The 21,560-nt window shown below is 38.3% G+C and overlaps 1 protein-coding gene across 2 annotated transcripts in view; it reads left to right on the top strand.

The window, feature by feature from the left end:
• Nucleotides 1-20,060, top strand: part of LOC119883478 (cell adhesion molecule 2-like) — a 152,096-nt gene extending 132,036 nt beyond the window's left edge. Inside the window, exons 4-11 of one of the 2 annotated variants that reach the window (XM_038694128.1) lie at nucleotides 3,658-3,810; nucleotides 4,521-4,658; nucleotides 12,108-12,266; nucleotides 12,580-12,670; nucleotides 12,888-13,066; nucleotides 17,663-17,689; nucleotides 19,404-19,526; nucleotides 19,641-20,060. In XM_038694128.1, coding sequence (XP_038550056.1) covers nucleotides 3,658-3,810; nucleotides 4,521-4,658; nucleotides 12,108-12,266; nucleotides 12,580-12,670; nucleotides 12,888-13,066; nucleotides 17,663-17,689; nucleotides 19,404-19,526; nucleotides 19,641-19,759 — 989 coding nt within the window. In that variant the 3' untranslated portion in view covers nucleotides 19,760-20,060. The remainder of the gene's footprint in view (nucleotides 1-3,657; nucleotides 3,811-4,520; nucleotides 4,659-12,107; nucleotides 12,267-12,579; nucleotides 12,671-12,887; nucleotides 13,067-17,662; nucleotides 17,690-19,403; nucleotides 19,527-19,640) is intronic. The other variant, XM_038694129.1, reaches the window with a different exon arrangement.
• The last annotated feature ends 1,500 nt before the right edge of the window (nucleotides 20,061-21,560 follow it).

Here is a 21,560-nt window from a genome sequence, read left to right as displayed (position 1 = left end):
CATCGGCTTGTTTCCAAGACTAATGGATAGATGTAAAATGTCCTTTTCTATCTGGACTGTCAGGAGATACTTCATCATTTTGGATTAAAAACATTGGTTAACATCTGTCTGCTGCTCAGTGGAGTGTAGAAGTGAATGCCATGTAAAAAGTGTACTTCAGAGTTCCTCTGCTTCCAGTTTCATCTGGGGACAGAGCTAATGTAGCTACCAACTAGACTGGAAGCTATTCTCTTACACATTAAAACATTGCACCATATTACAATAAGTCATTTTAACAGCTGTTTCTTCTAAAACCATTTGTGGAACAGTACATCCAGCTACTGTAACATTTAGCAAAATTGACCTACGTTGTTAAAACTGAATCTAACAAACCTACATCTACACTTGTCTTGGGAGATTTCAGACTGGTCTTCCACTGACATGGTTGTTCGTGCAAAACTGTCAGGGAAACAAGACAAACATTACTTTGCATCAAAGGACCATACAACAGTATGCCTTGCCCTGGGGGGGAGCCGCGGTGTCAGTTTTACTGATTTGAGACAGCCTTGGTAAGGCCTCCATCACAGGAGATGTACTGCACATTAAGCTGCCATGCTGCAAGGCTGTAGCATACACAAGGTCAGGGTGCAGATTTATGCTTCCTCCTAAGCAGAATGAACAGCGCAGGAGCTATCTAGGGTTTGGGGGAAATGAACCTTTTCATCACATTGATTTCCTAAAGCACCTGGAAAAAAGCTTTGTCAGCCACTGGCATTTGGGTCTGATTGTGACGAATCTGACCACAATCTGGGCCTCTAGCCTGGATTGGAATCTAGTAGTATGGTTTTCCTGGCCATATGCTGTTTGAGTAATAGATAACACTTGTCTTTGGGTTATTCAAACCTTTGTACATCTCATTCTATCAATATGTCAGTGATTCACGTGCTGTGTAGTGCCAGTGGCTGTCTAACAAAAATGCATCAGTCAAGTCCATCTTTTATTTAACTGTTAGTTTTTTCTCAGCCACTACTTCAAAATATCTGAAACAGTATTTCAGCAACTGACAGTTAAATGTACTTGTATGTGTATGGATGGTAATGTGATATTGTTCTATAGATAGAAAACATGTAGCCTACTTGGTACTTTAAATGTCACTGGAAACTATCAGTGGTCTGGACTGTATTTGATCACTTTTTTGGTATTTAAAGTGACACTTTACGTGTTGAGAGAAACAGACTGTAAATGTAAAAGGTCATTTTAATTTCAGAGAACAGTCAGGTTGATTTCTTGGTAGTTGCAATGCATTGAAAGGCAATGCGTTTCAGCAAACACATTTAAAGAAAGTCCAAAGACCTTTCTAGAACCACTCCTGCAGCATAATCCATTTCTTATCCAACCATATGCTGAGTGTTTTCTAAACAGTCATAATTTTAATGAAATATGGCTAAATACATTAACATTAAGCATCGAAGGTAGCAATGGTGCTAAATGGACAGCAGAAAAGTTCATCATGCTACAGTAGTTTGTGAAGTTTCCACGAGCATTTTGGTTATATAATTTTTTCTCCAAATAATCCTGTCCACATTAAATCTGTTGTAGCATAAAATCAAACTGATCAGTTGAGTAAACAGCAAATTTTTCACTTTTTACACCTACAGATTGTGGGCGGAATATTACTTTAACCAAAATATGTCTGTTTTCTCTTAACAAATCCCTCTTAAGAAACAGCCAGAACATTTATCAGCATCTCAAATGTGTCTGTGCTTTGAGGAACAGGGGTTAAGAAGAAGAAAAGTCTGAGTCTGTTTCTCCCTGTCTTTTCTCTGTGCATTGCAGAGATAGAGGGATATGGGTCAGGGGAAGTACAGTATGTCATCTTGTCCAAAGCTTTGATCCTCTAAGCCTGTACTTCCATATCTTCCTTAGTTCCTGTACGATGTTTGCTTAGACCCCATCACCTCTCCAATGCATCCATCCACCAAAGGGTTTGCTGTTTTCTACCAGAGCCTCTGGGCATTTTCATTCTCTGTAGTGAGGATGCTTAACTACAAAGAACATCAGGCAGCTTTGTTTCAGGATGCGGTTTGCTACAGTAAGACTATCAAATGTTTGGATTAAGCCCCATAGCACATAATATGCTGGCTCTCTGATGGCACAACTTGCTATTAAATTTTAATTCTGGCTTGAAGATTGTTTTTATTTACACTACTTTTTGTTCTTGGATAACAAAGAGTCACTAATAAGAAACTTCTTAGGGCCATCAAAATCTTTATGGCCAATCTTTATTTTTTTCTTTTTATTATGTGTCTGTGATTATAAGATAATGATCATCAAATGATATGGTGTAATTGAAGCTGAAGAACAGTATGTTGATAATGACCTATGTCTGTGTTAATCTAATAATCATTTCAGCCAATCTATTTGAATTGCGTATCACATGTCTGTGCTGTATATTTATCACTAATATCAAATAAATGGGACAGAACAGGTGAATAATGATTTTCATAGAGATGTCTTCTTTATCTGCTGCCATTTTACATTTGCCACATTAATTAAATCCAAATCAACACCTACTTCTACTGCGTTCTGCCAGATTTGCCCCATGTAGTACAATCCAATTGAATTCAAATTACTTCAGATGAAAGAGTGTCCAGGGAGAAAGCTGGCCAGGCCTTAAGGGAGTGGGGATTAAGAATGTGTAATTTATTCAATGAAGAGCACTTTCCTTCCTGCCCTCTGTGGTTGGTCGCTTGTGGGAGCAGGTGATTCTGAATTTGAAATTGTATAAGAGATGACAACTGCAAGATGACCTTTTTCAGCTTAGCTGTGTGGTTTTCTCAGCTTTATGAGGTTGTAGTCACAACTGAATGAGCAGTAGTGAAGGTGTGCGGTATATTAAGAACACACTGAAAGGTTTTATTCGTCATGACTATTCTATCATGAATCTTATTAGAAGTAGAGGTTTATTTGTGTGTAGCTGTAGCAGCTATTTTTAATTACTGATTAATTATTATTAATTAATTCTTTAAACTAAAATTTAATTTTAACAACAGAAATGTGTACAAAAATAATTTAATTAATATGATACAATATCATTTAATAAACATTATATTGAATTATTAGTCAGCCCAGAACTAATACACTATGTAATTTTTTTTAATTTTTTTTCACAGTAACTGTAGGCTAAGTGGTTCTAAGCCAGTAAGGTTTTGGTATAAATGTTCAAAGTGAGAAATGTCACAGGCAGAGCCAGTTGCTAAAAGTGTTAAAGTGAGTGTAAATCAATACCTGGAATGTAAGTGATTACCTAAATAGATATTGTAATCTAGGACTATAAGCTTTTTCTGCTGTTACGCTTCAGTGCATCCCGCTAATGTGTTCTGTTTTCTCACTGACTGTGAATAAGACTGTCACCCCAGAATGCAAATGCAAAGAAAATGTTTCAAACCATTGGCCACAGTATGTGTTTGCAGCATTTGACAAATATTTGAAATAACTGAAAGCAGAGTGCATTCGCCCTTTTTCTGCTAAAGGTCATCTGAATTACAAAATGTACTTCTACAAGTGAATTGCCGTCTCTGAATTTAGTGTGAATTTGCCTATTAGTAAACCTTGTTTCTGTCATTTTTTTTCTGTGCGCTTTGTGATTATTTGTGTCATCCATCCCTCCTTATACAGCTCTAAGGGACCACAGAATTGAGCTGGTGCGAGCTTCATGGCAGGAGCTCACCATCAGAATCGGTGACGTCAGCTTGTCAGACGAAGGCCAGTACACCTGCTCGCTCTTCACCATGCCTGTCAAGACCACCAAGGCCTTTCTCACTGTTCTGGGTGAGCATTTCTGTTTTGGCCCAGTCTCCACAGGGCAATTACTTGTGGCTAATTCTTCATGTTCTGACAGCATGAATACCTGGACATTTTGAATTATAGTCTGTTGTTTTTCTTCAGCATGCGCTGTAGGAAAATAACATTTCTGCATTACATTTTACCCTTGTCTGCTAGAATAAAGGATGCCAGTTAAGCTCGCAAGCTAGTAGTGTTATATTTAATTTTTTGCAATGCCACAAAAAGCTCAATGAGTGTCTCAACACCTATTTAAGACAGGTGTCCTTAAGGATATGCAGAAATCCCACTCAACCCTTACTGACTACATTTTTCAAACCTGCGTTTATTAACTGTATTTAATAAACCACACAAATTGTACATATTTAGTTTCCCAATTATTGGTAGTCACCATCTGCTTCATAGAATTCCTTATTGTTTTGATTTTGGTGGCTGTTTCATTGTGATACTCCTACATTTTCTGTGTTGTTTCTTTTTGTCCTGCCTTAAAAAAAAAATTAATATACAGCAAATGTAACACTTGATCTTGTCACTGAAAGAAGAAGGTGGCATGAATATCTGTAAATTATTGTCAGTCAGTAAATTGTGTTTTTTATTGTCATGGGAATACATCCTATACCACTTACTGGGTTATTACTCAGCTCATCATATCAATGTATTCAGTATGTTATTCATAATTATATTTCCATGCACAACAGGAGTGCCAGGACGACCAGAGATCACAGGATTCACCAAGCCTGCCATGGAGGGGGATGTAATCACCCTGACATGCACCACACTGGGCAGCAAACCAGCTGCCAACATCCGGTGGTTCCGAAATAACAAGGAGGTCCAAGGTAAGCATGTGGTGTGGATTTCACAGAGCATTGTATCTTCCCTTACCCTCTTGGAGACATCATTACTGTCAAGTCATTCAGCTGCTGCATTCTTTTGTGCTCATATTCATGCATTGTTCTGCTGGCCGCTGTTTAGCAGTTCCATGATTCTCCTGGCTCACAGCCAGCATTGCTGCTATCGTTGGAAGCTGTCCAAATGTTGCTGGACTGTGGCGGAGCAGTCCACATTTCACTACCCAACCAAGGTGAAGACATATAGGAGTGCATCGTATTGATTCTAATTGTAAAGTGTACATCAACAACAAGTTCTGCACAGCATTCTGTTTTCACTGTTAGTGGTGCTGATGCATGCAGCTGGTTGATTAATAGCACAATCACACAAACACAATCACAGAATACTAAAGGTGATCATCAAAAATGAAAAGGTCAGCTCTTGCTTGTTTTCAATTTATAATGAAATAGAATAGAGAAGTAGAAAATCTTCACATTTTAAAAGCTGAAACTAGCAAATGTTTGACAGTTTCCCCCCAGAATTTTGGCACTTCTTTTTCTGTTGATTGACTATCGACTCAGTGATAAATTGACAAATCATTTCGACACTGGTCAAGTATGCCATGGGGAATTAGAGGTAGGCTATCCCACCCCAAACTGTCTTAGAGAGGAACTGCCTCTTAAACTGTAAGCATGCAGTTGTGCTCATAATCTTGTGACAGGCTGTGTGCTTCATGTATTTGTTTACCTTAAAACGATCATTTTGAATGTATTCCATGCTTTGAAATTCTCTGCACTACTATTAGCGCTGTTTGCATGTGATGAGTTGATCTGGCTGGCCTTCCTGTTCTTTCCGCAGAGTGCTTCTTTTTTCGTTGCAGCAACAGTGATTTGATTAGTCAAACAAGTCAAGGAGGATACAAGAATGCACAATAATGCAAACTCAGAAAGGCAACGTAACTAGCTTCACTCAGACTGAAAAAAACAATGACAGAGACAATGCATTAGGCAGCAGATGGTGCAGGGTAATGTGTGCTGATCACACTAAACCAGCAGAAGTTTTCTGTGGTTTCACACTGTGTGTCTTACAAGCTTTCACTTTCTTGCATACCTCTTTCCAAACTGTCTGAAGCTCTCCACTTTGTATTTTTGTAGCTTTTATCACTTATCTTATTTCTGCTTTTAAAAAGCACAAAACATTCAAAAACATTAAGAAATAGGAATGGAATGTTTTTCCTCAATTTGATGGCAGAGGTAAGCTGTGTGGAGCTCTTTAATGTAATGGAGCCTGCTGTGGAGACTCAGTGTGACAGTAGCTCTTTATTGAAGATTTGCACCAGAGAGTTTTTTCTTGGTGGTTCTGTCTGTGTCTGCCCAACATGGCATGATGATTGATGGGAGAGGGGCTGGGATATGAAGTTTTCTTGTTGAAATGACATGCACGTAGATTCCTGAAAGGCCAGTGGAGCACTGGCACACAGCATATCCAGACTTGCTGTCCATCTCAAGAGGCACTGAGATAATCTATTATTTTTACTTGTGTGTTGAGATATGCTTCAAAATAAATCCTCAAAGCTCAAAATGTAATATGCTGAACATATATGGACATGTGCACATAAATCAAATGGCACAATATAAAGTAACAGAGTTCAAGGGGTGCCATAATTTTACTCATTACTCAACTTCCATCCTTTGTGGATAAAAATAAAAATGGTAATACCTTCCTCTCATTCCCAGATTAACAGGCATCACAAAGATGCATGAAAGAAAATTAAAACAAAAGAAAGATTCTCTACCTTTATATTTGATGTATGAAATGGCATTAATGTGTGATGTGTGAATTGCATATATCTAAAAAAAGACAAAACATCATATGCCCCACATCTGCCCCTAACTGGTATCTTAACAAATGTGCTTTTATTCATTTTACCTGTGTATGGTGGGTTTTATTACACCACTTGGGCAAATAGACCTGGTGTGATGCATCTCCAAGTCAAAAGAACAAAGCAGAGACTGGAGGGCTCAACTTAAAAACTTCATTTCCATGTCAAAGTGTCAAAGAGAAGGAATGTCAATCAGTGCTCCAAATCCAAGTCTTTTGTAGGTGCTGCTTTAAAGCTTTCTTTAGTGAGTATGTGCTGGGAGCAGCATGTTTTGCCATTGGTTCTTCTGCGGTAGATCATTGCCGCCAGTGTCTGCTGTCAGTCAAATCTATCCCCACTGGGGAACCAGTCTACAAAGCTCCAAGATGACAGTAGGTGTAATAGCAAAAACATGTCATATTTATTTCATGCTCTGATGATTTGTTTTTCAACAATTTATATTAGAAGCACACAGCATTACAAACCTCAAAATGCAACTGTCATCCAATGTCAAATAATTTGTTTGCAGTGTATAGAGCCATACAAATTACTTGTGTCGCTGAATGACAGCCAGGCTTCAAATTGTAATCTATTGAGGAAAAAAATCCACCCACTGTCAGTTTCTTCGCATACATAAAGTGGCCTATATATTCCTTTCACACTGACTCAAAGGTATCAAGACATTTGAATCTAGACAATAAATATATATATTATTGATATTATTTTGAATTTGGTGTTTTTAAACCTTGGGACCCTTTTCACATATTTTGGTGTTGAAATGACTAGTAGGTACAAAGGGGTTTGGAATCCGTGCAGTAGATTGCTTCAGCCGACAGTGGCTGCAGCGTATTCCTTTGGGGCAATTACGTCCACAAAAATGCTTCTTTTCGCCAATGACAGGCTAAGACTGTTATACAAGGTGTCTAATAACATTATGTAAAGGATACCTGTGAGTGGCTCCTGGTGATGCCTATTGGAAGGGAACACAAGTCTAGCTCAAGGACAATTCTTGATCTTAAATCTTGTGCGAGGCGTGTTGTTGCAGTAAACACCAGTGGAAATGAGAGAGAGAGGTTTGTTGTGTACATAGAGAAAATGCTAACAAGACTTTATTTCCTTACGCAACAAACACCTCTCTTCAACTCGGACTCACATTTCCACCATCATCTTCCTGCAACAACTCGCATCTCACGAGATTTTAGAGCGAGAATTTTCCTTGAGTGAGACTTCTTGTTAAAAACAAACACACTGGGAGTGACTCGTAGGGATCCTTTCCATGATGTTGTTTGGCATCTCATACAACAGTCTGAGCCTGTGGACGTAATTTTGATGGGCTCAATTGCCCCTAAGGAATACGTTGCAGCCACTGCAGCCAGTTCCTGGCTGCCATTTGAAGCCATCTACTGCATGGATTCCAAAACTTTTTGTACCAACTAGTCATTGCAACACAAAAATATGTGAAAATAGTGACCCGGTTTAAAAATACAGAAATGACCCATTAAATCTGTGTGCTTCTTCATTTTGAATTTGGGCTCCCATCCTGTTCTGTAAGATCAAGCAGAACAAAGATGAAAAATCACAAACTTTTGTTTCTAATTTCAACAATATTGCACCCTTACGTTACAGATGTATACTGTACATCTCTTTCTCTCTGCTGTTTGCTGATTGCTCACATCAACATATCGACTTTGTTGCAACTTCTAATTATCAAATGTGAACAGCGGCAAAAAGTTGCAACTTTCTCCAATCAGTTTAAAAACATGTTAAGAAGTGTTTACTACCAAAGAATCAAATTGGTCCAGCTGATTCATGTTTGCCTTACATGGTTCTCTAATCTGAAGACGTCTGATGATCACAGCGTTTTCTATACACAACATCTAATGTAGCGAAAAGCGGGGGCTGTGGTTAAGTATTTTCATATGCAAATCAGTGCATCATGTCATCAGACAACTTCTGGCCTTCATGTTGTATCTGGAATATGTTTGATGCTGTGTCACTGTACAAAACTGATAGCATGATATTATACTAACTTTGCTCTTATTCATTAAAGCAATTTCATTTATATTTATTCATTTAGCTGACGCTTTTATCCAAAGCGACTTACAATTGCTATACATAGCAGAGGTCGCATGCCTTTGGAGCAACTAGGGGTTAAGTGTCTTGCTCAGGGACACAATGGTGCATGGGTCACAGTGGGGGATTGGCATGTGTCTTATCCATTGCGCCATCATCTCCAGTATGAAACATAACAAGATCTATACAAATGGAATGTATATGGATAGGGAATTTATTGTTCAGAAGGGTGTAGGTCTTATTTAATTGTTTTAATTAATTGAATAGCTTTAATTAACTCAACTATTTGCCTAAGTTAACTACCTGGGGAACTGGTACAGTATATGTCATAGTTTAGACACAATTGTAACAAAAACACTATTCTAACATTTATAATTAAACTGTTGCGTTGATTGAAACCATAACATAACAACATGAACAGCTACATAACTTGATAAATAACCACTTTAATTGTAGAATAATGGGCCTGAGGGCATTTTTTCTCCTCTAGCTGCAAGTGTGTGTGTTTTCATAGACATGAGATGCAGTATGGCATAGTGTTGACAGTGTTGACCAGAATGTGACATCATCTGTTTTCAGGATTGTGGTCTGTTTATTATTTGTCTGTTTGTCCTCTATGTCTGAGAGGATTACCTTCTTGTACTTCCCTTCTTTAGATTGAATATTCTCATCCTCATCAAGGCCATGATACGAAATTATATCATGTGTCGCTTTCATGAGGGAGCTCATTATGGTGCTACAAAAGGGTATATGAGCATGAATGATATGTCCGTTGTATTGAGTACCTGTAGCCAACAGCAGCAGGAATGATCTATGTGTTGCTGCACATATTTGCGCACAGTTTAACCCTGACATTTTTTCCATTATGAGCCTATCATCTGTAACTCTTAACACACAATTCCCTGGCTTATAATGTTTTCTATAGTTCCTTTGTTTACCCACTCTCTGAGTTTTAAGATAGGGGGCCGAATTATTGAGGGATTTTACAAATGAGTCACATTATAGGAATATACCAGCATATGTTGTAGAACCTCAAAGTAATTTTGAGCTATTTTAGATGATGTACGCTCACTTCTCCTTAGTAGAATAAAATTTAGAAACCAATCATGTTTAAGGGCCTGGATATTATAGTGCGCTGCCCAAGACCACATTGATTGAAACTGGTAGAAAATGAACTACATTTGCCATCTCACACAGGAACCCAACCACAAATTTGCCAGCGGAGCAGTTGTTAGGATGTCCCTTATGCCTCTTTAGCATCTAACTAACAAACACCAAAATACTAAATGTGCAAGAATGTTCATTAAGGAAACAAGTTTCTATGTAAAATTAAAGACCTTAACAACTGCTAAATTGCCTTTTTTCTTGTGAATGAGTTTATATTTAAAAGGCTTTCAACAGCAAATTAATAGAGAAATTAGGTCACGGAATGAAAAAGAAAACATAACATTTCTCAGAACATTTTAGGCTGTAATTACTGGTCAGCAGGCAGTAGGTTGCAAACTGTGCTTCTTTTAATGCCAGAACCTCCTGCTCGGCACAGTTTGAAATAGTGTAAAAAGTGAATGTGCTATTACAGAATGCCTCTGATGCCTTCATGAAATAAACAAAGGCTCAAACTGTTATGCAGTTATGTCTTCAAAGCTGAAGACAACTTGACCCACAGAACATAAAACAATAATAATCTGAAGGGAAGCCAAAATTAAACCCTAATATCACTCTTATTAAACTATAATAGGCCTACACTTTGGAAAGCCTTGTTAAAACAGATGCAGAGGTGGTGATTACAGGAGCACCCCCAGTTGCTTGAATGCAGATCTGCTTGCCTCTTGGAGTTCTGGTTCAAAGCAGGTGCACCTTGGCACATTCACATTCTTATGAAAGCTGCCGCATGCATGCTCTCTGGCGATGCTAGAAGCCGCCTTGAAACAAACTGACAGCTTCTCTATGGGAGCTCTGATGCTGCAGGCGACTTGATGAATTAGAGGAAAAGCTAGAGAGATTTGTGTTTGACGCACCAGAGGTACTTACTATACCCCCTTTGTACTTCAGGGCAAAATGCATGGCCTTTGACTCTCAAATGCAAGGCCTCTGACATTCCTGTTTACTCAAATGATATGAAATAAAAAATTAGGTGTCAAAAATAGTCATATTTGTGATGCATTAATCAATAAGAGCGCAATGTCCTGAAGGCCGATGAGGTTGGATGTAAAAGGCAATTTTTTGTTTCTTCTTCCTTCTTATGTAGTTATCATCTTCCTTGTCTTGCTATTATGCTATTATTACTTTTGTGTCATGCATACAAAAGACTTAATTAATAGTCAGACCCAGAATGAAGCACACACTTCAAAGATTGCTGAAAAAATAAAATGTCATATCTAGTAAAAGTACCAGCAGTGGAAGTAGTAGTAGTAGTAGAAGTAGTGGTAATGGTAGTAGTTCCACTGAAAATTCCACTAAAAAATGAATACCCTTGCAGATGACAAAATCAAAGATAATCAGTGGAGTGGAACAAATGGGTCATATCAGGCCAAAATAGTAATGATATGGGGGATCTGGGTTTCATTGCAAAGGGTTTTAGTATTTAATAGACCGAGGGATTGAACAATTGTGTGTGTGTGTGTGTGTGTGTGTGTGTGTGTGTGTGTGTGTGTGTGTGCGCGTATTGGCGAGTGAAGGAGTGGAGTGAGTACATACGAATGTATTGATTGACTCGGGTTTGCACTGGATGGCAGTAAGTCCAGGGAGAGTAGAGAGGTGGAGGGGGGAGGATGTAGTGCGGAGAAGATCTAAGGGGGTGAGTGAGGGTAGCAGCTCCAGTGAAAAGTCCTTCTGAGGCCGTCATCAAGTAATGCCTTTGTCCTTTTTTCCTTGTTCAGGCGCATTAGCCTTGTACAGCTGTTTCCAGAGAAAAGTGACGCTACCACACAAAGCATTGACAGGAGAGCAGCAGCAAACTACAAAGAAATGTTTCCAATTATAAGTTAAAAGGCATCTCTAAATGAAGACGACATCACAGTGCAGGGAAAAACAAACACAAATCAAGATCTGAAGCTGTGTAAAGGGTGAATGTTTGGTCATGAAACTAAGACAAAGGAGGGAAAGAAAGGAAAGGTGTGACTACAACTATGGAAATCCACTACGCACTGCCAGGGGAGTGTGTGCCTGTTTGTGTTGACTGGGATGTTTGAGAGATGGTCCTGGAGGAGCAAACACACCCAACCAACCGAGTCAACGCTCATACTGCTCTCCCCTCACTATTCACTCTTTGACTTGACTTTCAAAGGCCAAGGATTCTCTCCCTCAAAGGAGATTCAGAGAAAAACAACAACAGCAACACTGCAACTGTCTGTCAGAAAAGCAACATGTTGAAATAAAATTTGATGTTTCTCAGGTTCTCGTTAACATACAAGCTGATTTCTGCTCTGTTCTCTACATTTTTTTTCAAAAACACATTTGCTTGAAGGCCTTTCCCCAATAATTTTAATAATTTTTTTATTGTTCATTTACTGACTCTCTGCAGGCACTACAGAGGTCAATGCAACAGGAAAGTCGTTCACAGTGAGGAGTAGCCTTCAGTTCCAGGTGGACAGACGGGACAACGGCGTCGCTTACACCTGCAGTGTGGAGCATGTGTCTCTTTCCAACCCCTACATGACAACCGAGGTCCTGGAGGTCCACTGTGAGTGCAGTCATACACACAAAGCTGGATTAGGTGCAAGATTAGCATTGAGAAGAAAACAAGGAATGAGATTACATTTATGTCTGCAGGTTTAGCTTTGCATTTGCCCAGGATTAGTGTAGGATTAGTTTGCAGGTAAGGGATTAGTACCAAAGCAGAACAGGGATATGGGCTAAAGCTAAGAGCTGCCCACTGAGTTAAGAACTAACTACTGTTATACTTTTTCAGTGTTAGAGTTAAAACCTCCAACACAGTGTTAAAGTTAAAGCTTCTAACACAGAGTACTTTGGATTTTTTCGTCTCTTCTTCACAGATGCTCCCCATCTGGAGATCACGCATTCACTGATTATTCCACAGGAAGGGCAATACTTCAAACTGGAGTGTGTTTCCATAGGCAACCCAATGTAAGTTAGCATTTATTTACAACTTCAATTTGGTGCATCAACTGGCATGAAAATAGAACAGAAATTAGACTTGAAATGTGATTTCTTTTGACTACAGAATGTTATTTTTCAAGACTATTTATTCAGTCTAATAATTATTTCTTTACATTTAGGGAATCATAAGCAGCAAGATAAAAAATTAAATATCATATATAATATTAAATGATTTCTTTCCCAGACCTGAACCAGTGCTTTGGTCTAAAGATGGAGGAGAGCTGCCAGACATCGAGCGTATGATTGTGGAAGGCAGGGAACTTACCATCACCACACTAAACAAAACAGACAATGGCACATACCGCTGCGAGGCCAGCAACCACCTGGGGACCAGCGGTGCTGAATATGTACTGTTTGTATATGGTGGGTACAGTAATGGCTAGTCTTGTTATGGATGATCAGTTTTTCTGTTGCTTCATATTTAAGGCTTTGCAGCACATTGTGTGCTAAATCAAAAATGGCTGGTGTTCTTTATAAAGATAATGACCCAAAGCCTGCATAGAGGGACGATATTCAATTCAATTCAATGTGTACTTAACATTTTGGCCTATTGGTAACTTAGCCACACTGTTCACCGCAGCACAGTTTGAGTAAAAATAACTGTTTAGCTGGAAAAAAAAAACATCGCCCACTGTTGGTATATCTTCAACAAGGGTCCACAGAAGATCTCTTGACCAAAGCCCACTGTGACAGGTATCAGATGGTCTAGCTGTAAGCTAGCTAGCATAATTTACCACAGTGAAGCAGCAAAGCCCTCTCAATAAGTGAACTTTTGTCATCTAGCCAGCTAAAAGTTGGCTTTAACCAATCTCTGGTAAAATGGTATAAATCTCAGTAAATGGAAAATAAATGTATCGACTAGAAACTATACTAGCCCTACAGGTAGAAAGTAGTTAACAATATCACAGATGAGAGCAAACAATTTACCAGTTATTCCGTTACTGAGGTCGGAGTTGTCGTTCACTAATGATGAGCACTGATAAAACGATGTTCATCACACTAACTGAGTGCCAAATAGCTAGGTAGTTGGTGAATAAGTACAAGAAGACTGTTACTTAAGTACTGTGTCTGTGATATAAATGCTACTGCGCAACCACAGTGAATCCATAACATGCATGGGTTTCCGTGGTAGCCCTTTAACCGTATGCACCACTATCGGCGTCATGGCCTCAATCAGTGGAAAATAAATCAATAACAAAACAATAGTAGTTATTAGTAGTAGTAATTACTACTAGAAACATAGGAAAAAACCCTGACGTCGCTTTACAATTTGCCTCTTGTTCGCCCATTCACACTTTCATACCAATAGCTTCTTGGTCACACCAATTAGGCTTCAGTGTCTTGCTCAAGAACACTTCGAACACACTTCGACATGTAAATCAAACCACCAACTCTGAGATTAATCCATGACATGCTCTACCTCTTAGAACCCATTTGTGAATGCAAATGGTTATCTGTGATGTGAAGTATATGTGATTTGTAGTTAATGATTACATTGCATTGCATTTTGTACCAGGTGCAGGATTGGATAAAATATAGAATAACAGGTGGCTTCCAACATCTGACCACAAATGTGAAAATAAGGATAGTAAGTTTATTTTCAAGTGTTATTAAATATGTTTCATTTTGTGGATCAAATATAAAATCAAGGCTAACATCATTTTAGGACTAGCACTGAACTTAGCACTTCCAATTCACTTCCAAATCTTGCCTTGGCACTGTGTAGGATAACCCAGTTTACCTCTGTAAACTGTGCTGTACATATCGCTACATAGGTTTAACTTTTGGACTCTTCCTATGAGGAAACAGGGGAAAAAAGTGTTAAGGATGCAGAATTTAGCTTCCGAGTACCGCCTGGAGGAGAGATAAGTTAATCCTGAGACAGTGGAGCGGCTGAGAGAATAAAGACAGCATGGTGCAGGAAACGGATCATTAAGGCCTATGCAGCACATGTTTATAACGTTTGTCAAATACAGCCAAGTTAAAATACAAAAACAAGGACAGAATATTAAAATTCAACATGGATTTATTTGTTTCCATTTTTGCCAATTAAACATTCCCACACGAGAGTTTGGTTTGTTTGGGAGCGACTTATCACAGCTCAGACGCTGGACTTATTCGAGCTCACAAGCAGTTATTGGATGCACAGCAGCTTCTTCGTTCGATTTTAAAGGCAAAGGCTTTTCCGGAGAGAAAGCCCTTCATTGGTAAAAAACGAAGGAAAAGGAGGATGTTCATTTGTTCTTTTCGCTTTTGTTATCTTAGTGTCTTCTTTCAGCATGCTGATTGAACAAGGGTGGGCAATAACGTCAGGCTACCCCATATCATCCTGTCATATCTGGGAGTCATGTGCTGGACCAACGTTTCACTTTTCACATTTCACAGTCAGATTACATTTCAAATTAAAAAGAAACACTTTAATTTTGTTGAATTAACCTGGTTTGTTAGAGTTATACCAGGGAGCTGTTTTTCACTTTTTAGATTAACAGAGTAAAATAGCTAAACGTATAAGCCTTAGCAGCCCTCACACTAAATACAAAAGTCTTGGTTGCTAGGGAAGGATGAAAAATTGAGTCGAGCAGGTAAAAAATGTGTGAGACAAGCTCATTTCCACTGATGATGACAGTCATTCTTCAGAGCTACACCGTGTCTGGCTGAATACTTACCGGGTCTCTTCGGATCATCTCAGCCTCTAAGCCTAATTTGCTAATGACAGGAGAGCTGAGCAGCAATAAATGTCATTGCTCTGCCGCAATTCATCAATGTCTGGAATTATGGTCCTTAATACACCGTATTAAATAAAGCAGAAAAAAGGCATATATGATAATTACTCTGAGTGAGATGTAATAGAGATTGTAACAGATGCATCTGTTTGTGTAGCTGCAGCCCTGCTTCTCACCCTCTTACCCTTACATTTCACTCGTCTATTATACATTTCCTCCTCAACAGCTGATGAGTCCTTTATGTATGATTCATCCTTTTTCTAGTGTTATTAGTGAAATAATTTACTCACTCTTAGCTTGAGTCATTTATGCAACTGTTCTATTTTATTATCTTTGCATTTCTTTTCATTATTTTGCCTGTATTCACTGAGGTAAAATGCCAGAATTAACCCACTGCACCAGCCACATGCAGTAATTGATTTGTGCTGTTTGATTTTCCTGTAAGTTTTTGCATGTTGAACTTGTTCCCCATGGAGAGATTTGTTTTTGCTCCCTGTTGTTCCTGTTTTCATTTAGCAGACGCCGTCACCTTAGTGCCTCCATCTACTACTCCTCTGTCTCCCTCTAGCCTCTATTCTTCTGCTAAAGCAACATTCCCGCATCAGGCATAGGTAGTCACAGTTGCGTTCGCAGGTACGCTCGTACCCCCCCATGGCCCCACCTCAACGCTCCATGCACTAACAAACAACACACTGAACACACAGTTGATGATTGATGATCTAACAACCAGGCTTTGAGCTAGAAAATAGCATTCGTTTACTGCATGATTTCAATACTCTATTTTTGCTTTGCTTTCTGCTTTATTTTTTATACACAGCAAAGTTACCTGACCAGCATTTTTATTACTGTTTCTGATTAGTATTATTATTGCTAACTTATAATATGCATACATTTTAAGAGTAAGTGATAGTTACTGTTTGTAAAGCATTTCACAGAGCAGAAAATCTTTGCAAAAGCAGAAAATAAAACTCATGAGTTCATACTCTTTTGTTCTTAGGCTGAATGGTATCTACCATTACAACCAAACAATAATGACACATGCACTTACCTTTGAATAATGTTTACCAAAATGTAATGTTTGTGTATGACTTTGTTCTATTGAGCCACAAGAGCATTCTGCTGGTAGTACATGCTAAATGGTTGCCATGACAGTCAAAAGACTGTGATGAAGAAAACGCAGAAAACAGTCACTTAGATTTGGGATATACTTCACTTTGATGGTCAACCAAAGTCGACCTGTGGAGTTTTTCTGTAAATAAACAAAAGTTATGTTTATATTCACTGTTTCTCACCAAAATGCATTATATGTATCCTTGAGGTACAAACGTGTTGCAATGCATTTTCTTCGTCATAAATTATTTGCAAAGCTTTTTTGGTTTAATATTTTAAATTGTGCATTGTTTACCAGCTTGCAGTTGTCCTTTGGAAATGCAACTGTCAATCAGTGGAATAGCTTGAAATTGGCGGCAGGAATGTGTATTGCAGCATTTAAGTCCCCTGTGCACACTCACAATAAAAACCCACTCATAAAAACATTGCTTCATAGTACTACTAGTGGTTAAAAGAAAAAAAAATGCCAAAGGGTACCTTTTAAACAGTAAGCTCTTGGCCTCTCATAATGAAGCAGAAGAAAACATTTCGATAAAGGCTACAACTTTGCCATTTGACTGCATTTTTATTATTACTTATACATCATAGAGCTTTACTATCCCAATAAGATCTATGCTTCCACCCCAAAACAATGGCGATGAATGGAATTTTCATTTGTCATGTTTAAAGCATTAAATTAAGATTGTAACATGTTACAAATTATTAGACAGATTTCTTTCAACAAGCGCAAATACCAAAACTATCTGTATGGCTACACCACTAGTGGTAAGTGAAAAAATATGTTTATTTTTTTGGTCAACTGACCCATCTTTATTAAGGATGTACACTGTCAATTACACACCACAAATCTTAGTATGTACACCTTTATTCTTCATCTTGTAATTGTCGATGTATCTTGTGCTGCTCTCCTTGTGACTGTTTCTAGTTACTCCAGTTAAGCATGCGTTTGGCTCTGACGGCAAGCTTCGCTTTCAGTCACTTCTGCACGCTGTCAAAGTAAAAACTCAGAAAAACAGACCATGCTAATTTCTCATATTTCCTTTGAACTTTGTGGTCACCTTTTTATCATGGTGTTGTTCCCCTCGTCTTCCCTTACTGCTGTCACTGTCTGCAACCATGGCAACAGCCAAAGACTTTCCAGGGCCTACAACAGGTAAATATCCCATTAGATGATCATTGCTAGCCAGATTTACAGTGTGTGATGCTGGATCTGGATCTGGGTCAGGACACATCACGACCTCCACACAGCATGAGCCAAACCATCACCATGCATGGATGCTCACTCTGCTGACACCAGCTGCTTTCTCTCCAGCCATGTCACAGGCTGCATAAGTTATCACACAATATGTTTCTGGTTTGGTTTGTCTTTGCACAATGAAATAGATGGCTCTATCTCAGTGGAGCTGGGCTAGAGATTGTATCTGTGCCGGTGTGTAAATATTTGATTTCAGATCATGTGATTACAGCAGAAATGGAAGGGAAAGTCCAAAGGTATTCTTGGGAACTATTTATATTTATTTATATTTTTTTAGGTACGTTCTTGTTGTAATCTGTGCATTGCATGTGGTTGCATCAAATTAGTTTGATATGCAATTTATATGTGAGATATATACAGGACCGACACAAGGTGTCCCTGTGTGGCGCTGAAATGTCTGTTGTTTTCCTTTTGTGACAGTGTGTAGAGTTTAAGGATTGATGTTAATTGTTGCCTCTGTGTATTTTGTTACAGGATTGACATAAGAATAATCTGTGTATTTACATGTGACTCAAAGCTCAAATATTTGGTTGGACAAGTATAAATACTCACACCTCAAGGTGAAAGAATAAGTAGCAAGTTCTGTTAAGATGACAAGTTCAGCTGCAGTGTGAGCAAGAGCAATTCATCTTGTTTCATTCCTGTGAGCAGTGTGCACCGGCCAAGTATGATATGAAAATTGCTTATGCCCCTTGTTGACAGTGGAATCATCTGTACAGATCATTATATCCATCGATATCCAACCAAAACTGAGCTAATTATTGTGTCAAAGTCTGAAGCACCGGCTTGTGGGGCCCTGATAAAACAATTGTGGTGGTTCGATTCTGCATGGAGTTAAATAAACTGCATGTTTCACAACTTCATCTTTATTTTGAACGTCCCACACTTTGGGTTGCTGAAAATGAGGGTTGCATTCCGTTAGCAGAGGAGTATAATGAGGTTTGTAGGAACATTCCCGCCGTCATTTCCCAGGGTCACTTTGCAAAACTGAGCACAAGCCATAGCCATTCATCAGCTTGAGATAATGAGAGCACACAAGGTGCACAGTAAAGACACATCCACTTACAGTTTATTACAGCAGAGACAAAGGCATGCTCCTGCCTTGCAAACCTTCAGCTCGCTCTCTGCCCGGAGGACGCTTCATATTAAATAAAACTTATTTTTAAAACCTGATCCTCAGCAGCAGCAGCTGCTGTGGCAGCAGGCATAGTGAAAGCAAAAAAGACAGAATGTGTTAAGGCTTTGGCAAAAAAACCTAAAACATCACTCAGAGCTAGACTTCAGTTTTCTTGCGGCACGTTGCTGCTAATGCACATTTTTGAATACTGCAGAGATTTGTGGTATTTCCTATGATTGCTTATTTTATACCTCAATTCAAACACTTCAAAGCAGCAATGTCATGTTTCTCTAAATATGACAGAAGCTCATTTGGGACTGTTGTGCTTTGTTCGCGTGTTAAAGCTTCATCTGGATTTTTTCAGGACCATTGCAGGATTACATTTTAATAAATCTCAACAGCTGCATTAGACAGCAGCGAAACATCTTGCTGGTGTTATTTTGTCTCTCCACTTTGCCCTCCATTCCCTCCATCTCTGTCTCTGTTTTGTTTCAGATCCTAATGCTTTAGGACAACATGGACCTGACCACGCTTTAATCGGCGGTGTTGTTGCAGTCGTGGTCTTCATCACCTTATGTCTGATAATAGTCCTTGGACGATATCTGGCCAGACATAAAGGTAAAATAGGTCACTTGAGCTCCCTTTAATGACAAGTTCCTTGCTTGGCGTAAATGTATATGTCCAGTGCGATTCAGCAGGTGGATAACTCGCTGTGGCTCTGTATGTCTACAGGGACGTATCTAACACACGAGGCCAAAGGAGCAGAGGATGCCCCCGACGCAGACACAGCCATCATCAATGCTGAGGGAAACCATGTGCATGCAGAAGAAAAGAAAGAGTACTTCATTTAGACTTCTGTTACTCTTTTCCTTCATTTAATGACAACTTTTGACAGCGGACATGCAATTTTAAGCTGCCTCAGCGTCACTTTATGATTTGTTTTACTTTACTTATTATTCTTTTGTCTTCTCCAGACAACTCATGCTTGGATATGTTTGTTTTCAAAGCTGTTGGATAATTTCCATTTAAGTTTTACGGTGCCTAAATGCTGTACATTATTCCGCATTTCTTTAATGGCTTGCATTCGCTTATTTCTCTACTCTCTTAATTGACCTATTACCTGTTTTTGCTGATTTTGTTTTTTTTTTTTTATTCAGAAGCAACCAGATATGTGCTTAAACTCAAGTAAGATTCAAGTCTTAGCTTTTCAAACTGTTTTGCTTTAAGAACAGAATATGTTAAATACATCAATTCATCATATATCAGAAGAATCTTTTTAGGGATTTGGATGTTGCCTGGAATTTTCCCCACCACAGCCATACTGAATAAATTCAAAAAATCGTAAAATAGACCAAACACTTTGACAAAACAAAACACAGAAGCACAATCTATGTGATTGTGTCTAGATGAAGTCACCTCCCTCGTAGGACTGTCTGTATATTTCTGCATTGATTTATTTTGAGTTTTCACTCATGTTGCTGATTTGTACCGACAGAGAACAAGTTAGAAAATTAAAGCACAAAGTCTGAGGACTAACACAGAGGGAAAACACATCAACTGTTTCTTGTCTCAGGATTCAATATGAGTCTAGATGGAGAGATGGTGTCAGACACATGATGAAGATTTCAGTATACTCGCAGATATCATAATGGATGAGGAACTTTAATTTTGGTTGGCAATTTGATGTAAGATCCAAACTGAATGCGTGGAACCTTGTGGGGGTTCATTATTTATGTTGAATTTTATTGAAAAACTATGCTCAATGTGTGGATATTGCTGTAAAATACTTTGCTAACGTGAATATTGGTGAACAATATTGTTGAATCTTGGGATCCCTGACACATTACAATTTGTATATTAGCATATACAGTATTTAAAGTATTCCACAAGTCTTACTTCTTTCCCATTAATCATTTAACAAGAGGTTGTTTTGCCAGATGAAATGTAAATAATGTGTAAGTAATCAATTTTACTAAAAGATAAAACTGGTTAACACTGATTATAGCTTTTAATTTCAGGTTTTATCAGTTCCCGTCATTTTGATGAGATTGTTTTCACACTTTTGAGATTTTTTCCAAACAGGGATTCTAATGAATTGCTTAAAATGTAAAACAAAACAAAAAAACAAACAAAAAAATTCTGGTCAAAATATATGTATTTATTATTATGATTGATTGACATTTATTATATAATAGTATATTGATTGATATTATTGCTGTTATTACTAAAGTAGTTGTCTGACATTAACTTTTCCATTTTTTAATTCTGTAACTTACCATAAAAACAATACAAGGATCACCGTTATGGCCTTTGAGTTTGCTGCAAACAGTACTAATGACATGTTGAGGCATTGGTGAATCAGACATCCCCTCACTGTATATAGTCACTGTATCAAAGACATTGAACCACATTGCCAATGCTCATACATGTTATTTTGTTAGTTCAATAAGATGCTATAAATAACTCATTTTGTACAAAGTTTTAATCGCTGTAATTAATTTGCTTTTTATGGGGGATGTGTGAGGTTTGCTTTTTTCTCAGTATTGAATATTCATTTTTCAACTATGCCACTGTAAAAAAAAAAGAAAAAAGAGTGAGACAAAGTGCGGATTAAAATATGAACAACTTGAAAACTGCCATTTTGGTGTGACT

Source organism: Micropterus salmoides, unplaced genomic scaffold (genome assembly GCF_014851395.1).
Source record: "Micropterus salmoides isolate LMB-PRFRI ecotype aquatic unplaced genomic scaffold, ASM1485139v1 Ms_hic_scaffold_3, whole genome shotgun sequence".
Classification (NCBI taxonomy): Eukaryota; Metazoa; Chordata; class Actinopteri; order Centrarchiformes; family Centrarchidae; genus Micropterus; species Micropterus salmoides.
Note: the sequence above shows the minus strand (reverse complement) of the source record. Positions and strands in the feature narration are given on the sequence as shown.